Here is a 20,562-nt window from a genome sequence, read left to right as displayed (position 1 = left end):
CCCACATGGACGGTTAGTTCAGAAGACTCAGACGCTAGGTATCCATGGAGAGGTTGTAAACTGGATTCAAAATTGGCTGCGTGGGAGAAAACAGAGTGGTAGTGAATGATTGCTTCTCAGACTGAAGGCCTGTGACTAGTGGTGTGTCTCAGGGATCTGTGCTGGGACCATTGTTGTCTATATCAATGATCTAGATGATAATGTGATAAATTGGATCAGCAAGTTTGCTGATGACACTACGATTGGAGGCGTTATGGACAGCAAGGAAGGCTTTCAAAGCTTGCAGAGGGATCTGGACCAACTGGAAAAATGGGCCAGAAAATGGCAGATGGAATTTAATGCAGACAAGTGTGAGGTGTTGCATTATGGAAGGACAAATCAAGGTAGGACATACACAGTAAATGTGAGTGTGGAGGAGCAAAGGTATTTGGGAGTTCAGATACATAATTCCCTGAAAGTGGTGTCACAGGTAGACAGGGTTGTCAAGGCGGCTTTTGGCATCCTGGCATTCATAAATTAAAGTATTGAGTATAGGAGTTGGGATGTTATGGTGAGGTTGTATAGGACATTGGTGAGGCCAAATTTGGAGTATTGTGTGCAGTTCTGGTCACCTAACTATAGGAAGGATATCAATAAGATTGAAAGACTGCAAAGATTTACTAGGATGTTGCCCAGTCTTCAGGAGTTGAATTACAGGGAAAGATTGAACAGGTTAGGACTTTATTCCTTGGAGCGTAGAAGAATGAGAGGATAGAGGTTTACAAAATTATGAGGAGTATAGACAGGGTAAATGCGAATAGGCTCTTTCCACTTACATTAGGTGAGATAAATACGAGAGGGCATGGCTTTAGGGTGAAAGGGGAAAGGTTTAGGGGGAACATTAAGGGGAACTTCTTCACTCAGAGTGGTGGGAGTGTGGAATGAGCTGCCATCTGACATAGTAAATGCGGGCTCACCCTTAAGGTTTAGGAATAAATTGGATAGATACATGGATGGAGGAGGTCTGGAGCGTAATGGACTGGGTGCAGGTCAATGGGACTAGTGGAATAAAGTTTCAGCACAGACTAGAAGGGTCGAATGGGCTGTTTTTCTGTGCTGTAGTGTTCTATGGTTCTAATCACATTTGAGAGTAATGTCTTGCCAACAGTTATTCTTCTTCAGGGGAGGTTGGGATAAGTTGAGCTTCGCAGTTGGCTTTGTTAAAATAAGCAGAGGACCTTCAGTTCAACGGCACCCTCTAGTGTCAGCAATGAAGTATAAAGGATCTGCTTGATTTCAAAAGTAAAATTGTATGTAGCCTCCCTGGCCACCCTCAGGGAGGCTCGGCTCGCTGTCGTCTAGGGAAACAGCCTCGGCCCCGCCAAACTGGGTAATTCGTTTGTGTGGATGCTGTGTGAGGTACCCCACCCCGCCCAAATAACAGACAATACACCAGATGCAATTAAATGATTTACAGTTTATAGATATTACTGGAACTATATAATTAAAAGAGAATAAAATATAAAAGGAAAATAAAAGGCGCCACACTTATCAAAGTTCACTCTCTTCGTGCACAAAAAACCGTTGGAGCTCAAGGACCTTCTTCTTCACCCTGTGACCCCTCGGACCACCTCGACCGGCCGCCTGGGACCAACAACGGTGGTCGACCAGACGCTCCACACGAGTCCGTCTCCGTCTCCTCGCCGAACGTCCCGCTCGGGGTCCGACCCCGTTAGCGGACTCACAGCACCTGGTCCATCCTCTGTCTCGCTCTCCCGCCTTCTGCCCCAAAACCCCGCGCATACAGTATCTTCAAATACACCAAAACCATAACAACTATCCCAATTGGTTAATAGCACTCTCTTATCACACACTAAACCACAATAAGCTGCTAGCGCAAACTTTCTCAGCGTTAAAGCACAACAAAGCCGCATTCCCCAGATTAACATAACAAAAACGCCATTTTAATTAGCCTCCGCAGTAACATAAAAATCGAAACCCCCTTACACTCTCCCCCCACCAAATAAAGTCATGTCCTCATGACTTCTAAATAACTCGCCACCCAGTCCTACAGACACACAACACACACATACACAGATACACACAGTGACAGTGCTCCCCAAACAGTGGACCTTACTCCCGTCCCACGGGCGCTAAATAGGCCAACCTATCTGGGAGCTTTTTTAACCCTCTGAGACCTCCGTACCCCCTCACCTAAACCCACAAGGCTCAGACACTACCAGGGATACCTCGGGCCTGCTTGCCAACTCCTCTCTCACTCAGGCCACCACTACAGCTCGGAGCCCCCTGTCCCGTGGCCGGGGCCCCGCCTCTCCTCCTTCCTGATCCTGCCGTAACTCAGACTGGCCACAGCTAGCCCTCCCCACTACCCCTGACTCAGTGGGAGAAGGGCCAAAGGTCTCTTCCTCAATCACGGGGAAGTTAGCGAAAGGCAGCATGTACCACATGTGCAGCACATCATCCTTCGAATCCGTATTCTTCCTCATTCCTTCGATCGGTAGCTGCTGTTTGAGTTTCTCCAAACTGAAACATTTAGCTGGGGCTACCCCTTCAGCCTCCTGCAGTCGAGACGTCAGCTTCTTCGGGGACTCCTTCAACTCTCGCCACAGCCTCAGCATTTCTGACTCAGGGTTCCTGGCCATCTCAATCTGGGACGCAGTTACCCCACCAGCTTCTTCCACCCTGACTTGAAAAGCAGCAGGTAAAGGATGTTCAGCCTCCGGTTGTTTCTTCCTGAGGGCGTCTTCCAGGTCAACTTTCAGTTTTTCCACTTCATTTAAACTCGCGATAGTCATCTTCAGGTTCCTTTCAAGCGTCCGCCTCCCTTTTCCGAGATCGGTCCTCCATTTCTTTACCTCCTCGGGAGTGTAGTCAAAATCCCCTCCCTGGGCTCTCGGTTTTCTGTTGACCTTAGTCAGAACACTTCCTTGATCTTCCCCAACTTGTAAATCTTCCAATCTGTTCTGAATGGACGTCTTGAGTTTCTGCTGATACCTTCGAAGGTGGGTCATTGTTTCTTCTCGCTGGATTAATTTGTCAGTATATGACTGCAATGCGGTGCAAATCCCCTCTCTTCCCTGTGTCTCATTCAGATTGACGACCTGGGTTTCCATCCCCAGGTCCACCACCGTCTGTCCCAACACCAGGAAGTTCAACTGGTATGTCGGGTCATTTTCCTCACATTGCACCAAACTCCTCCGGCCAAAAACTCCTCCACATTTGACACTTCGCTTCGGTCGCCCGGGCTCAGCCACTCGCCTCGCCTCATAGTCCCCCAAGGCGAATCCAAGCTCTAGGCGGTCATCCACATACGTCAAAACTCCACACACCTTCACTTCCCCCACGGTTTTCCTCATGCCCCGCGGGAAGGATGCAGGGGCTCCGGATATGCCCTTGGGCATCTTTTCGGATCGGAAGAATCCTAGGGAACTAATAAAGGCCATCTTCGGATCAACAGCCGCACTCCTCAGGATCTGGCAACATCCACCCCTCAGATGCAGCACATTAAACCACGTCGCATCATCCACACACACGCTGCCTTCATCTTCCACGCCGCCAGGGTCCAGTTGCCGCGACCTCTCTCTCACTGAGGTGTCTTCAGCGGTCAACTCCCCTCCCTCGTGGTGGTTCGGAGCATCTACTAAGAGGGTCTCACCCTCAGCTACTTTCCCCAAGCCGTACCACCGCTGGGTCTCGTTTAAATTCGGTACCGGCTCAAGGCTGCTACACACGTCCTCAGAAGCAACTCGACACGCTGGGTGCCCAGACAATGCCCCCATGAACTCCAGGGTCATTAACCAATCATCGTCTTCTGGATAACTACTACCACTAGTACCCAAAGTCTCCGGTGCCCTTGCGGTTGTCAAGGGTAAATGCTTCAGACACCGGTTGTAAAACGAACTGTCCAACAACTTGACCTGTGCCCCGGGGTCGAAGATAGCTTTAGCATCGCTTCCCTCTATCCATAACGACACCCTGGGGCGTGGCCCCTCGAAGCCTTCAGGAATAGGGTCTTCTCCTTTCGGAAGTTCAGTGGTACATTGCTGGGAACGTGCTTCCACAGAGACCCCAAGCCGTTCCCCCCAACTGGGCCTCCACTAAGTTTCCCGACACCTCTCTGATCAGCTGAACAACTGATCCCCTGAAATGATCCCCCTGGCACTACAAGCAATTTAGCCGCCCTCCTCGCCAGAGAAGACACACTGAAAACTTTCCCCCCTCTTTCAAATAACTGACAGCTGCCACTACGGTGTAAGTGAACCTGACAGCTCTAACACCGTCACCAGCCCGCCTACTCAAACTTTCAACCAATCCCTGTCGCTCTCCCTCAACCAAGCACTGCCACTCATCTAACAACTGAGAGATCCGCTCCGCCCACGTCTCCGCCCCTCCTGGGGTGGACACTATCCTCAGTGCCAGGCGGAGCCTGCCAGAGCTAGAACATTTATTCGTAGACTCTACCTCCAAATCAGACCACTCTTTCCTCTCTCTCCCAACTGCATGGACAGCCCCGAGTGCCACCTCTAACTCGTCAATGCTGGTCTGAACTCGAACGAAGACCGCACCCACAACGCATACAGCAATCAACAGCAAATAACCCACAGAGACACACATTACAGATTTAATCAGGGCACCCACACAGCATACCAACAGACTCAAGCATCCCGGACAAAGCCCCCACAATGTAGCCTCCCTGGCCACCCTCAGGGAGGCTCGGCTCGCTGTCGTCTAGGGAAACAGCCTCGGCCCCGCCAAACTGGGTAATTCGTTTGTGTGGATGCTGTGTGAGGTACCCCACCCCGCCCAAATAACAGACAATACACCAGATGCAATTAAATGATTTACAGTTTATAGATATTACTGGAACTATATAATTAAAAGAGAATAAAATATAAAAGGAAAATAAAAGGCGCCACACTTATCAAAGTTCACTCTCTTCGTGCACAAAAAACCGTTGGAGCTCAAGGACCTTCTTCTTCACCCTGTGACCCCTCGGACCACCTCGACCGGCCGCCTGGGACCAACAACGGTGGTCGACCAGACGCTCCACACGAGTCCGTCTCCGTCTCCTCGCCGAACGTCCCGCTCGGGGTCCGACCCCGTTAGCGGACTCACAGCACCTGGTCCATCCTCTGTCTCGCTCTCCCGCCTTCTGCCCCAAAACCCCGCGCATACAGTATCTTCAAATACACCAAAACCATAACAACTATCCCAATTGGTTAATAGCACTCTCTTATCACACACTAAACCACAATAAGCTGCTAGCGCAAACTTTCTCAGCGTTAAAGCACAACAAAGCTGCATTCCCCAGATTAACATAACAAAAACGCCATTTTAATTAGCCTCCGCAGTAACATAAAAATCGAAACCCCCTTACATGTAGTTGCCTAAAGCAATTCCTGGCTCAAAGCTATGATTTCTGTCTGCATTTTTTACTTGACCTTTTATAGTATCATCAGTATTGAAGCACAGATGTCAAAATTCACAGAACAAACTGTTCAGAGTCTGCAAGGGCACCCCAAGCATAAAGAAAGCTGTTCCTGCTTGCAGTGGACTTAGTCACCCCAAACTTCATTTACAAATGTTTTTTACTGTCACAGATTCATTTCTTTCTGCACCCAGCTCTGGAAAAAAAAAATTCCCAATTTACATCAGAATTATCAAATTCTCAACTTGGCCCTCCACTCCTCATATTTTTCAGCTATTAAACTGCATAACCATATTCTCCGACTCTGATCTCCCATGCATCATTACATTATACTGACTGCGCCTCAGTTCAGCCCATAACCAGCTCCCTGAAGTCTTAAATGCTACAGCAGTTTAGACCTTGATATCTAGCTAACCACTACTAAATATTAATTAAGGCTCTTTATTATCAGCCATGATCATACTGAATGGCAGTGCAGGCTCGAAGGGCCAAATGGCCTACTCCTGCACCTACTTTCTATGTTTCTATCCGCCAAATTAGGTTATTCCTCCAACATTAGTTTGGAATACAGTGTAACGCCCACCATTTTTCCCCAATAAAACCTCCCCGGCTTTTTCCAAAGCCTAAAGGATTCAGACTTCTACAGCAAATCATGCTAATTCAGCACCAGAATATATGGCCACATCTGCAGTCTAGACCCAGCATACCCTTGGGCACATTGGTTGTTGACAGGTATTTCACTGTACAGGTGATAACTGAACTGGAATCTTGAGACTACTTCAGTTGCTATTTCCCTTCCATTCCCAGGCCAACCTTCCACTGCTTCGCTACCATCAACCACCTACCACCCAAGCTATCTTGCCTTAAGTCCCATTCATCCATTCATCCTGACGCTTTACTTCTCATGACTACTTCAACTGCATCCTACTCTCTTCCACCAAAACTGCCTTGATTGATTGATTGATTGATTATTTATTTATTTGTTTATTTATTTTTACTGCACACATACAACAAGAAATTGGCTTGGCTCATCGGGAATAGACACGAGATATTCTCAGCCCTCTAGGCAGAGAAATTCAAAGATTCACAATTCTAGAATAAACAAGTTTCTTTTCATCTCCATTTTAGATGGTTGATCCTTTATATTAAGATTGGATCTTCCCTCAAGACGACCTAGCCAAGGAGAATTGAACTCTACGGATTAGACCATGAGTAAAAGATTCATGGTATAGATGGATAGAATGAGAAAGCCGCAATTAACTTGAACAGTAGATCAAGCCTGAAGGGTCAGGTGGGCCCCTCCTGCTCCCATTATAATTAAACTAGTCTTCTTCAACCAATCAACATTTGATGAGGTGGTTAGGATATGCTTCAGTGTTTACTTACTGAAAATGTACAGACTAGATCCAACACAAACTACTGTTTCACTCTTGCGAGCCATTCTTTTCTCTTGTGATTAAACCCTCTGCATTGAAGAAATGACCTTTAGCCAACTGATATGCTTCACTTGCATGGAACAGCTGAAGAAACCACATATCGTTAACTTGTCTAAAATTCCCATTAATTCCTCCAAGCTAACAACCAAACTTCCATAGTCTATCAGATAATCATCACGCACAAATTCAATGATGTTCACCTAGGGAAGTGACAACAGCTAACCACAGTAGTTCATAGTTAAACCCTGACATCAACAATGCAGGTACTCAACATTAAAACAAACTACTTCAGCCCAGGACATCATTGCAGGTGTTACCCAGGGCAGTGTCCAAGGCCCAAACATCTTCAGATGCTTCAGTAGTCTTTCACAAAATCCAAGTACAGGCTTTTATTTATAACTGCAGTGTTCAGTTCCAGTGACAACTTTGCAGCTAAGGAATCAGACTATTCTACAAACAGTAAGAGCTGGAGAACATTCTGTTCTGGCACAGTGTCAAGTAGCAATCGTGCAACAAGTACCAAACAATGAACATCGACAACTAAATCTAACCACTCACCACAAACTTCAAACATTCCCATTGCCAAATTTCCACCATCAATTCTACCTTATGCCTCTTCCCTCCCTGCAGAGCAAAGAAAGGGGAAGGAAAGGGGGAGGGAGGGATGAAGGGTAGAGGCATGAGTTCTTATTAAAGATTGATCAAGTGATTTTTAGATATTAAGAGAAAGATGGAATCAGGTTTGGCACAAGAGATGGGGGTGGGGGAGGAATCACTTTTGTTAATTCCATGCTTGCTGAGGCATTGCTTAGCTATCTTCTTGGTTCGTTTAATCAGCCGTCGCACAGTTGGACGGTAGGTGGCACTGCTGCCTTACAATTCCCGTCACTGCAGTTCCATCCTGACACCTGGTGGCACATGGAGTTTATACATTCTCTCCATGACCAAGTATCCACCAGGTTCTCGGAATTCCTCACACATCCAACGCTGGTAGATCACCCCAAGTGTAGATGAGTGGTAGGGGAATCAGGGTGGAGTTTTGGACATGCAAGAGAATAGACTGAATGGAAATAAGTGGGGGGGGGGGTGAAACAGATAGCAAAGACTTGAATTTAGCTGAATTTCTGCCTCCTTTATAAAATAAGGATATGAAATACAAATTGGCCTGCTCTATTTTTTTTTTAATTCTAGGGAGTTTAGTCACAGGTCACATTTTGTAGAAATAACAGTAAGTGATTGTGCCTGATCTGACTAAAATGTCATCTTGAGTCTGAGCCATAAACCAAGAACATTTATATGTTCAGAGGCAAAAACCACCTGACTATTTGCAAAGTCAATTTATTATCAAAGTTCATGTATATCACTATATACAACCCTGAGATTCATTTTTTTGCAGGCATTCTCAATAAATCCAATAACCATAACAGAATGAAAGACAGCACGGAACACAATGGACAAGCAACAAAAGGCAACAAAACTGTGCAAGGAGACAAGATAAAAATAATAATAATAAATAAATAATGCATTAAACAGAGAACACGAGATGAAGAGTCCTTGAAAGCGAGACTATAGTTTGTGAAATAGTTCAGTGATGGGACAAGTGAAGTTGAGTGAAGTTAACCCAGCTGGTTCAGGAGCCTCTGGTTGAGGGGTAACAACACTTCCTGAACCTGGTTGTGTAGGTCCTGAGGCTCCTGTAACAACTTCTTGATAGCAGAAGCGAGAAGAGAGCATGATCTGGGTGGTGGGGATCCCTGATGACAGATGCTGCTTTCTTGCGAGAACACTCCTGGTAGATGTGCTCAATGGTGCAGAGGGCTTCACCAGTGATGGATTGGGCCATACCCACTACCTTTTGTAGGCTTTTCTATTCAAGGGCACTGGTATTTCCATACCAAACTGTGAAACAGGCAGTCAAGAAACTTTCCACTGCATATCTGTAGAAGTTTGTCAAAGTTTTACATGTCATGCTGAATCTTCGCAACCTCTAAGGAAGTAGTGGCACTGCCATGCTTTCTTTGTAATTGCAGTTATGTGCTGTGCCCAAGACAATTCCTCTGAAATGATATCAAGGAATTTAAAGTTGCTGACTCTCTCCAACTCTGATCTCCCAATGAAGACTTGTTCTTGTACCTCTGGTTTCCTCCTCCCAAAGTCAAAAATCAACTCCTTGGTCTTGCTGACACTGAGTAAGAGGTTGCTGTTGTGGCAGATTTTCAATTTTCAGGAGTGGGAGAATTAGCCCACATCCAAGCTAATACATCCTTCAACCAACATAATAAATTAGCAGGTCACTGCTGGTAGGAGCATTTGACTAAGTAACTTAGAAAAGTCTAAAGGATGTGAAAAACATTGTGAACATAGACATCTCTGTCTTCGGGGGTTAGGTATTCTTTGATGAGTGACTTACCTAGTGACACCCAAATCCTACCCAGCACCTACAAGGTATATATCAATAGAATACACTCAACTCTCTTAGCCTGACAGCATCCAGAACAGAATCCACTTCCAGCACATTAAACATTTACCACTTCCACCATTAAAAAAAACTACCCAAAACCAAAATTTAAGGAATTGCAAAGACTTCGCCAAAGCACCTCCCAAACCCATAAACTCTGCCTGATAGAAGGATCAACTTTATTTGCCATAAACATTACCATGTGTTAGGAATTAGGCATGTTGTCGCAATAAGACACAAAGGTTGGGGGTGTTGTGGATAGTGTGGAGGGCTGTCAGAGGTTACAGCAGGACATTGATAGGATGCAAAACTGGGCTGAGAAGTGATAGATTGAGTTCAACCCAGATAAGTGTGAGGTGCTTCATTTTAGTAGCTCAAATATCATGATAGAATATAGTATTAATGGCAGTGTGGAGAATCAAACGGATCTTGGGTCCGTGTCCATAGGATACTCAAAACTGCTGCACAGGTTGACTCTGTGGTTAAGAAGGCATACAGTGCATTGGCCTTCATCGACCATGGGATTGAGTTCAAGAGCCGAGAGGTAATGTTACAGCTGTACGGGACCCAGGTCAGACCCCACTTGGAGTACTGTGCTCAGCTCTGGTCACCTCACTATAGGAAGGATGCGGAAACCATAGAAAGGGTGCAAAGGAGATTTAAAAGGATGTTGCCTGGATTGGGGAGCATGCCTTATGAGAATAGGTTGAATGAATTCGGCCTTTTCTCCTTGAAGCGGCGGAGGATGAGAGGTGACCTGATAAGAGGTGTATAAGATGATGAGAGGCATTGATCATGTGGATAGTCAGAGCCTTTCTCCCCAGGGCTGAAATGGCTAACACGAGAGGGCAGAGTTTTAAGGGGCTTGGAAGTAGGTACACAGAGGATGTCAGGGGCAATTTGTTGATGTTTTTTTTTTAAAAAATGCAAAGAGTAGTGAGTGCATGGAATGGGCTGCCGGCAACGGTGACCGAGAAGTATACAATAAGGTCTTTTAAGAGACTCCTGGATAGGTACATGGAGCTATAGAGGGCTATGGGTAGCCCCAAGTAATTTCTAAAGTACATGTTCGGCACAGCATTGTAGCCTGTATTGTGCTGTAGGTTTTCTACTATACAAAATAATACTTAATCATACAGACTAAAGAATTATATAAAAAGTTGAAAGTACAGATATGAAATTAAATGTGCATAAATATAAACACTGTATGTGGAGGAGAAAGTCACCTCTATATTCGTCTCCAAAACAGACACACACCAAGTTGGAATATGTTACCATTTCTTTATTAAATTTATAGCAAAATATAATCCTGGTGGCACTCTAGAATGTAACTTTACACTTTAGAGAATTTCCATATTGAAGGTATGGAAATACCTCCCCCCCAACATCAAATGCTTTTGGTTTCCATAATATGAAATTTTGATTTACACTCTGAGGCAGATTATCTTCATAAATGGCAATTCTTGAAAACATTCTATGGGAAATAATTTCTGGAGTCTCTTCAGATAAAGAACTTTGAAAAGTCACGAATAAGAGGGTCATGAGATTCCAAACATCAGTGACAGAGTCAGAGAGATACAGTATAGAAACCAGCCTTAACACCCTTAAGACCATGATGACCATTAACCACCCATTTATAATCATGTTAATACCAGTGTTTACTTTTGATCCTTGCTACATTCCCATAAACTCTTTCCAACACATGTTAAATATTTGACCACTAGCTATATACCTGACTTTCATTTTTTGAAGAGTTCACTCTGATTTATTACTCTGGATTAGAAAGAATTCCCCATTAAAACAAATGGTTACAGGACAGAATCATGTTTGGTACAGCCAAGCCCCCCAAAAAAAGTTTTAACTCAAAGATGGACACAATTTAGGGACTCATAGCAGTTAAGCCCCAGTGTACTGAGTTCCTAATCTCATCCAAAGGTCACAGTTTAGTAACATCTCAGCCAACTCAAAATGTGAGGGGAAATAAAATTCAAAACTTATCACTTCCACAAAATTATGCTCTTGAGCTCTCCAGTTCATCAGTGAAGTTGACACATGCATTTTAAAAATGAACAAATAGTATGTATAAAAAATAAAACACTGTACATTTAACCACTGTCCACTGTTGATTTGAACCAACCTTAGCCACAAAATGCTTGTCCTTTTGGTCCATATTAGCTGTTGGAGCCACATAATCTTTCCAGATCCGAAGTTTGCGCTCTTTGGCAGATCTGTCAACATAAAGGAGTATTCAAGTGTGTTAAGATTTAGGTTAGGAAACAATGAGCCAGTAAACCAAAGTGCTTATAATTTGGGAAAAGCTAAAAATGACTTCTCCCAAACCAGAAAAAGGTGCAGTTGAGTGAACAAGATGTTTTCAACTGAGTCTTATTTGTAATAAAAGTGATGAATTCAAAACTTTTAACAAACACCACTCATTTTGGACTTGACAGGCTGGATGTAGATGGCCTCCCTGAGGTCTTTGAATACGGAATAGATCATTTAGAGGTGTGAAAAGGAAAATTTCATTCACATTTAGTATTGAGTCTTTGGAAGTTTTCAAAGGTCTGCGAAGGCCCAATCACATGGTTCATTCAATATGCAGAATTCTTCTGATCTTCATTTCAAGGATGATGAAGGATATGGTTGTTGTCCACACTAAGGTTGGAGGAACAACACCTTATATTCCGCCTGGGTAGCTTCCAACCTGATGGCATGAACACTGACTCCTCCATACTTCCGTTAATGCCTCTCGTCCCCTTCGTACCCCATCCCTTATTTATTTTTTTTATTTTCCCCCCCCTTTTTTCCTCTTTTTTCTCCCTCTGTCCCTTTCACTATAACTCCTTGCCTGCTCTCCATCGTTTGGGCTCCAGTCCCCCTTTCTTTCTTCCTGGGCTTCCCATCCCATGATCCTCTCCCTTCTCCAGCCTTGTATCCCTTTTGCCAATCAACTTTCCAGCTCTTAGCTCCATCCCTCCCCCTCCTGTCTTCTATCATTTCGCATCTCCCCTTCCCCCTTTCAAATCTCTTACTATCTCTTCTTTCAGTTAATCCTGATGAAGGGTCTTGGCCCGAAGCATCGACTGTACCTCTTCCTATAGATGCTGCCTGGCCTGCTGCGTTCACCAGCATTTTTTGAGTGGTTTTCTGTGTTGCTTGAATTTCCAACATTTGCCCATTTCCTCGTGTTTGCGATGTAACATTATCAGTTGTGTTTGAAACTACTTTGTAACTCATCTGTAACTACACTCCACAATTCCACAATTCAAAATGTAAACATGGGACAGCAAGTAAAGAAAAATCATTATCTGTAAGACACGCACTCAATTTGTAACACTTGCCTTTTTCTGAATTTCTACAGGAACTTTTTTTTCTTTTTGGCTTAGCTTCATCTTAGTTTTATCTTTTTCATCACTATCGTTTGGTCATTCTTTGCTTTTTTATGTTATAGTCCATCCAACTTTCTGATATCATAAGACCATAAGACAAAGGAGAAGTTGGCCATTCAGCCCATCAAGTCTGCTCTGCCATTTTATCATGAGCTGATCCATTCTCCCATTTAGTCCCACTCCCCTGCCTTCTCACCATAACCTTTGATGCCCTGGTTACTCAGATACCTATCAATCTCTGCCTTAAATACACCCAATGACTTGGCCTCCACTGCTGCCCATGGCAACAAATTCCAGATTCACCACCCTCTGGCAAAAAATTTTCTTCGGAACTCCGTTCTGAATGGGCGCCCTTCAATCCTCAAGTCATGCCCTCTCGTACTAGTCTCCCCCATCATGGGAAACAACTTTGCCACATCCACTTTGTCCATGCCTTTCAACATTCAAAATGTTTCAATGAGGTCCCCCCGCATTCTTCTAAACTCCAAGGAATACAGTCCAAGAGCGGACAAACAGTCCTCATATGTTAACCCTCTCATTCCCGGAATCATTCTAGTGAATCTTCTCTGAACCCTCTCCAACATCAGCACATCCTTTCTTAAATAAGGAGCCCAAAACTGCACACAGTACTCCAAGTGAGGTCTTACCTGAGTGTGGCTTCATCTTTACAGTAGAGAAGGCCATGGACAGACATATCAGAATGGGAATGGGATGTGGGGGCATAGATCATTTTGCTGAACACCTACGTTCTGTCCACCAGAGAAAGCAGGATCTCCCAGTGGCCACACATTTTAATTCCACATCCCATTCCCATTCTGATATGTCTATCCACGGCCTCCTCTACTGTAAAGATGAAGCCACACTCAGGTTGGAGGAACAACACCCTGGGTAGCCTTCAACCTGATGGCATGGATACTGACTTCTCTAACTTCCGTTAATGCCCCACCTCCCCCTCGTACCCCATCAGTTATTTATGTACACATATTCTTTCTCTCTCTCTCCTTTTTCCCCCTGTGTCCCTCTGACTATACCCCTTGCCCATTCTCTGGGGTTTTCCCCCCTCCCCCTTCTCCTTCTCCTTCTCCCTGGGCCTCCTGTCCCATGATCCTCTCATATCACTTTTGCCAATCAACTGTCCAGCTCTTGGCTCCATCCCTCCCCCTCCTGTCTTCTCCTATCATTTTGGATCTCCCCCTGCCACTTTCAAATCTCTTACTAGCTCTTCCTTCAGTTAGTCCTGACGAAGGGTCTCGGCCCGAAACGTCGACTGTACCTCTTCCTAGAGATGCTGCCTAGCCTGCTGCGTTCACCAGCAACTTTGATGTGTGTTGCTATCATTTCATACGGTAAAGTCTTAACCCAGGGAATCAAATTAGAGAATCCTTTTAATTCTTATAATTCCAGTAAGTGTCTGGTCAAATAAAGAAAACAAAATGTGCAGAGCTCACCAACCAAAACACCTCTGTCATTCTAACCCCACATTTCATCTGCGAACATTACACTGCATATACAATGATACCCCAGTACAACATATTTTAGTCTTTCTCTATTTAACAAATATTGCCAAAGTAGATATCATATGGCTGAATATTAAACTCCACATGTCAAATTTCCATACAAACTGAAAACCACTTGTACGACCTTACAGCCTTTGACTTCAATAGACTTTACTACTTTTTGTCTCTCAGGTAATTCAGTTGCAACACAGTTGACTCCTTTCGTTTATGCACATCTCCAATTATTCACTATTCAACCTTTCCATTATCCAGGCAGTGATTACGAAATCTTCAAACAGATGACTTGCAGTTTCCACTTGCCAGGTTCTCACACTTTACACCCACTTGCTGAGGTCCTGGTTTCTGCACTCCCTTTAAATGCATCCTGCTCTGTGGGGGCACTCTTGAATCATCTTGTTCTGTTTTCCTCACTCATTCTGAACCCACCAGCTTCACGGATGCCAAAATGAAAATCCATAGTGTTTTCTCTCAGTAGTCAATCTAATATACATAATGATCTATTATCCACAATTTCACGAGTTCTAAATATATTGACCTTTAAAGGGACACCCTACAAAAATGTCTCTTAGAAAGAAATACATTCCCAGACCCTGACTGCCTCATTTTCACCATGGATGTCCAAGCAAGGAGGCCTTAAAGCCATCCATTTCTATCTCAAAAGATCCAACCAATTCCCCTCCACCACCACCCTACTCTGCCTGGCAGAATGGGTCCTCACCCTCAACATCTCCTTCAACTCCTCCCACTTTCTCAAAACCCAAGTGGCAACCACAGGCCCCTGCTATGCCTGCCATCTCGGCCCTTCTAATCCGTGCCGAACGCTTACTCTCACCTAGTCCCATCTACTTGCATTCAGCCCATAACGCCCCATTCCTTTCCTGTCCATATACCTATCCAATTTTTTTTTTAAATGACAAAATCGAACCTGCCTCTACCACTTCTACTGGAAGCTCATACAACACAGCTACCACTCTCTGATTAAGGAAGTTCCCCCTCGTGTTACCCCTAAACTTTTGCCCCTTAACTCTCAACTCATATCCTCTTGTTTGAATCTCCCCTACTCTCAACGGAAAATGCCTATCCACGTCAACTCTATCTATCCCCCTCATAATTTTAAATACCTTTATCAAGTCCCCCCCAACCTTCTACGCTCCAAAGAATAAAGACCTAACTTGTTCAACCTTTCTCTGTAACTTAGGTGCTGAAACCTAGGTAATATTCTAGTAAATTTCCTCTGTACTCTCTCTATTTTGTTGACATCTTTCCTCTAATTTGGTGACCATAACTGTACACAATACTCCAAATTTGGCCTCACCAATGCCTTGTACGATTTTAACACTACATCCCAACTCCTATACTCAATGCTCTGATTTATAAAGGCCAGCATACCAAAAGCTTTCTTCACTACCCTATCCACAAAAGATTCCACCTTCAGGGAACTATGCACCATTATTCCTAGATCCCTCTGTTCTACTGCATTCCTCAAGGCCCTACCATTTACCATGTATGTCCTATTTTGATTAGTTCTACCAAAATGTAGCACCTCACACTTATCAGCATTAAACTCTATCTGCCAGCTTTCAGCCCGCTCTTCTAACTGGCCTAAATCTCTCTGCAAGCTTTGAAAACCTACTTCATTATCCATACCACCTATCTTAGTATCATCTACATACTTACTAATCCAATTTACCACCCCATCATCCAGATCATTAATGTAAATGACAAACAACATTGGACCCAGTTCAGATCCCTGAGGCACACCACTAGTCACCAGCCTCCAACCTGACAAACAGTTATCCACCACTACTCTCTGGCATCTCCCATCCAGCCACTGTTGAATCCATTTTACTACTTCAATATTAATACCTAACGACTGAACCTTCCTAATTAACCTTCCATGTGAAACCTTGTTAAAGGCCTTACTGAAGTCCGTATAGACCACATCTACCGGTTTACCCTCAATTTTCCTAGTAACCTCCAAAAAAATTCAACAAGATTTGTCAAACATGACCTTCTACGCACAAATCCATGTTGACTGTTCCTAGTCAGACCCTGTTTATCCAGACTATATATACCATCTCTAAGAATACTTTCCATCAATTTACCCACCACTGATGTCAAACTCACAGGCCGATAATTGCTAGGTTTACTCTTAGAACCCTTTTTAAACAATGGAACCACATGAGCAGTACGCCAATCCTCCGGCACCATCCCCGTTTCTAATGACATTTGAAATATTTCTGTCAGAGCCCCTGCTATTTCAACACTAACTTCCCTCAAGGTCCTAGGGAATATCCTGTAAGAACCCGGAGACTTATCCACTTTTATATTCCTTAAAAGCGCCAGTACTTCCCCTTCTTTAATCATCATAGTTTCCATAACTACCCTACTTGTTTCCCTTACCTTACACAATTCAATATCCTTCTCCTTAGTGAATACGGAAGAAAAGAAATTGTTCAAAATCTCCCCCATCTCTTTTGGCTCCACACATAGCCGTCCACACTGATTCTCTAAGGGACCAATTTTATCCCTCACTATCCTTTTGCTATTAATATAACTGTAGAGATCCTTTGGATTTATTTTCACCTTACTTGCCAAAGCAACCTCATATCATCTTTTAGCTTTTCTAATTTCTTTCTTAAGATTCTTTTTACATTTTTTATATACCTCGAGCACCTCATTTACTCCAAGCTGCCTATATTTATTGTAGATCTCTCTCTTTTTCTGAACCAAGTTTCCAATATCCCTTGAAAACCATGGCTCTCTCAAACTTTTAACCTTTCCTTTCAACCTAACAGGAACATAAAGATTCTGTACCCTCAAAATTTCACCTTTAAATGACCTCCATTTCTCTATTATATCCTTCCCATAAAACAAATTGTCCCAATCCACTCCTTCTAAATCCTTTTGCATCTCCTCAAAGTTAGCCTTTCTCCAATCAAAAATCTCAACCCTAGGTCCAGTCCTATCCTTCTCCATAATTATATTGAAACTAATGGCATTGTGATCTACACAGAACAATCCATATACCAATCCTTCTGTGGCAATGCTCCCCAACTCTTCCTAGACTATATTGACAATTGCACTAATGCTGTTTCATGCACCCATGCTCAGCTCATCAATTTCTTCAACTTTGCCTGCAACTTCCACCCTGCCCTTAAATTCACTTGCTCCATTTCTCTTCCCTTTCTCCATCTATCGAGAAAAACTGCCTACTGACATCTTTTATTAAGACTCACAACATGCTGGAGGAACTCAGCAGGTCGGACAGCATCCGTGGAAACGATCAGTCGACGTTTCGGGTCGGAACCCTTCGTCAGGACTGTAGGGGGAAGGGGCCGAGGTTCTATAAAGGCCCGAAACGTTGACTGATCGTTTCCACGGATGCTGTTCCGACCTGAGTTACTCCAGCGTGTTGTGAGTGTTGCTTTGATCCCAGCATCTGCAGATTATTTTGTGTTGACATCTTTTATTAATTTACCAATTCCCACAGCTACCTTAACTATATCTCTGCTCACCCGGCCTCCTGCTAATAACCTTTCATATGTTCCTTTGTCTTTGCTGCATGCCAAGATGACGCTTTCTTTTCGGTTCATCAGAAATGTCCTCCAAAGAAAGTTTCTCTTCCTCCACCATCGATGCTGCCCTCACCCACATCTCCTCTATTTCCCAGACACTGCTGCTCACCCTAACTTGCTGCCCCTTTAACAGTGACACAGTTCCTCTTGAGCCTCCACATCCAACACATCATTCTCCACAGCTTCTGCCATCTTCAACAGGCTCCTACCACCAAACACATCTTTACGATCCCCAGCTCCAACCCCCCACTTTCTGCCCGGATCGCTTCCTCTGATTCTCTTGTCCATTTGTCCCTCCCCACTAATCTCCCTCCTGACAGAAATGCTATACCTGCCCATTCACCTCCTCTTTCACCGCCATTTAGGGCCCCAAATAGTCCCTCCAGGTGAGGCAACACTTCACCTGTGAATCTGTCAGGGTCATCTATTGCATCCAATGCTCCTAATGCAAATTCCTCTAAATTGGGAAGACCCAAGGTTGACTGCTTTGTTGGCCACGTCAGCTCCACCTGCAAAAAGCGGAATTCCCTGGTGGCCAACCACTTTAATTCCTATCCCAATTCCTGTTCCGACATGGCCTCAGGGTGGAAGAGTAACATCTCATATTCCACCTGGAGAGCCTCCAACCTGATGGCATGATTATAGATTTCTCCTTGCAGCATTTTCCCCCCTTCCCTCTTTTCTATTCCCCACTCAGGCCTTTTACCTCTTCTCCTCACCTATCTACCAGCTCCCTCTGGTGCTCCTCCTTCTTCCCTTTCCCCCACGACCCATTCTCATCTCCCATCAGATTCCTTCTTCTCTGACCTTTACCACCCACTGAGCTTCACCTATCACCTTCTAGCTATCCCCCTTCCCCTCCCCCACCTTTTTATTCTGGTATCTTCCCCTTTCTTATACAGTCCCGAGGAAGGGTCTTGGCCCAAAATGTCAACTGTTTATTCAATTTCATAGATGCTGCATGACCTGCTCAGTTCCTCCATCATTCTGTGTGTGTGGTTCTGGATATCCAGCATATGCAGGATCTCTAGTGTTTACAAGCACATTCATCCATCCATTCCCCTGTACTCACGTCGCTTGATGTCTCAAAAGAACTTCATAAATAGCTCAAATACAAATACAAAGGATTCCATTTAATTTAGCCATCAGTTAATCAGGGCAGTCACTTATTCGGGAAAATCTTTAAAGAACAAAAACTAATCAACCAAATAGCTGGGAGTCCCTTTATTTGGGACACTATGCCGCTTAATTGGGGCAGGAAACTGTTGCCAAACAGTTTCTAACTAGCATTTATGTAGCCGTTAGAGAATACACTGTGTTTCAAGGAAAATTTGTTTTGATCACTGCAATTTCAATAATTCAAGCTTGGAAATGTCAGAAACAGTCAAGAGTTAAAACAAAATGCTTTCATTCTTAAAGTTAGGAACTACAAAACATTTGAAGGTATCAACAAGCATCTTGAATGTTACCTTCAGTCCCTACGAGACTCTCAGCTTATACTTGTGGCCCCAAATGGCTGTTTGTCCACAGCCCAGCACAATGCTTCAACAAATGGGCTAAACCACGTAAGCGTAGCTGGTGTCTCATCTCCTGGTGAAATAAGCGTATGTCTTTCCTAGTATGTGAAGTCAGCTCCAGCAGACAGGGCAGATGAGATCAGCAGTGAGATCCAAGGGTCAAGACAGACATTTTGCAATGCTCCGTGGAGAATAAAGGCATTTCAAGGCTCATAAGTAGTCATGTTCACCCACTGCAACCAAGATTTCACTGCAACAGCTTTTCTACTTTAAAAACTCTCCCGCACAGGTGTTCTGTCATATGACTGACGACCACCAGTTGTATTGGTAGTGTTCCAATTTGTTTTGTATTTCATCTAAATACACAATTTGTTACTCAGTTAAATGGCAGTCTTTTTATGACTTTTTAACAATTTCCATGAAACTCAAGTTAACTCAGACAGCGCAATTAAAATCCATTTTAAATGGGTCAAAATGGATTAGCTCCGATGTGTCCCAATTAACCACACTCCACTGTACTTTTTCAAAAATAGTGATTCCAAGAACGTTCAATAACAATGGCAATGCTGACCACTTTCACCTACTGCCCTTCTTTCCTAAAGAGTTACATTTATGCTTTGCAAATCTACGAGGTTACAGAATTAGTACTACATAGCATAGACACAGAAGCTTTGGCCAACCCATCCATACCAACAAAGGAGACTTTCTGAGCAAGTCCCATTTGCGTGCATTTGGACCAATGTCACTCTAAATCTTCACCATCCATGGACCAGTCATTTCTAGAAGCCAGGGAACTTCGACAGATCACAATATCAATATCCCTGCTGTGAGGAAGCTGGCACCCCTTACTTAGCACCTTTCCTGCAATGGTACAGATTACTTAGTTACTATTCCCTCCTTGTATTTTGCTTCAGGAATTTTCCACTTAAGATTTTAATCTCAGCATCTTAAAATAACTGTTCAAATTTTCTGCTTTTTACTCATTTCCCTTCAATTCCCCTTCATTGCACACCACCTATTCTGACAATGCCTTTGGAGATTCCAAACCAACATAGTCCCTCAACTCTGCCAGTTCTATTTCCAGCATCTCCACTCTCGCATTACTCTCCCAAAAACAAAACTATCCTGTTTCACCTCATCCACCTCCACATTTCCTGACATTCTCACATGTCACCACATAATTCACAAACACAGAGTCTGCAGATGCTGGAAACCCAGAGTCACAATACACACACAAAA

General features: G+C 43.9%; 1 protein-coding gene across 1 annotated transcript in view; it reads right to left on the bottom strand.

Moving 5' to 3' along the window:
- Positions 1-20,562, bottom strand: part of snd1 (staphylococcal nuclease and tudor domain containing 1) — a 919,733-nt gene that overhangs the window by 858,515 nt on the left and 40,656 nt on the right. Inside the window, exon 9 of the mRNA XM_072241822.1 lies at positions 11,460-11,550. Coding sequence (XP_072097923.1) covers positions 11,460-11,550 — 91 coding nt within the window. The remainder of the gene's footprint in view (positions 1-11,459; positions 11,551-20,562) is intronic.

This window comes from Mobula birostris, chromosome 23, assembly GCF_030028105.1.
Source record: "Mobula birostris isolate sMobBir1 chromosome 23, sMobBir1.hap1, whole genome shotgun sequence".
Classification (NCBI taxonomy): domain Eukaryota; kingdom Metazoa; phylum Chordata; class Chondrichthyes; order Myliobatiformes; family Myliobatidae; genus Mobula; species Mobula birostris.
Note: the sequence above shows the minus strand (reverse complement) of the source record. Positions and strands in the feature narration are given on the sequence as shown.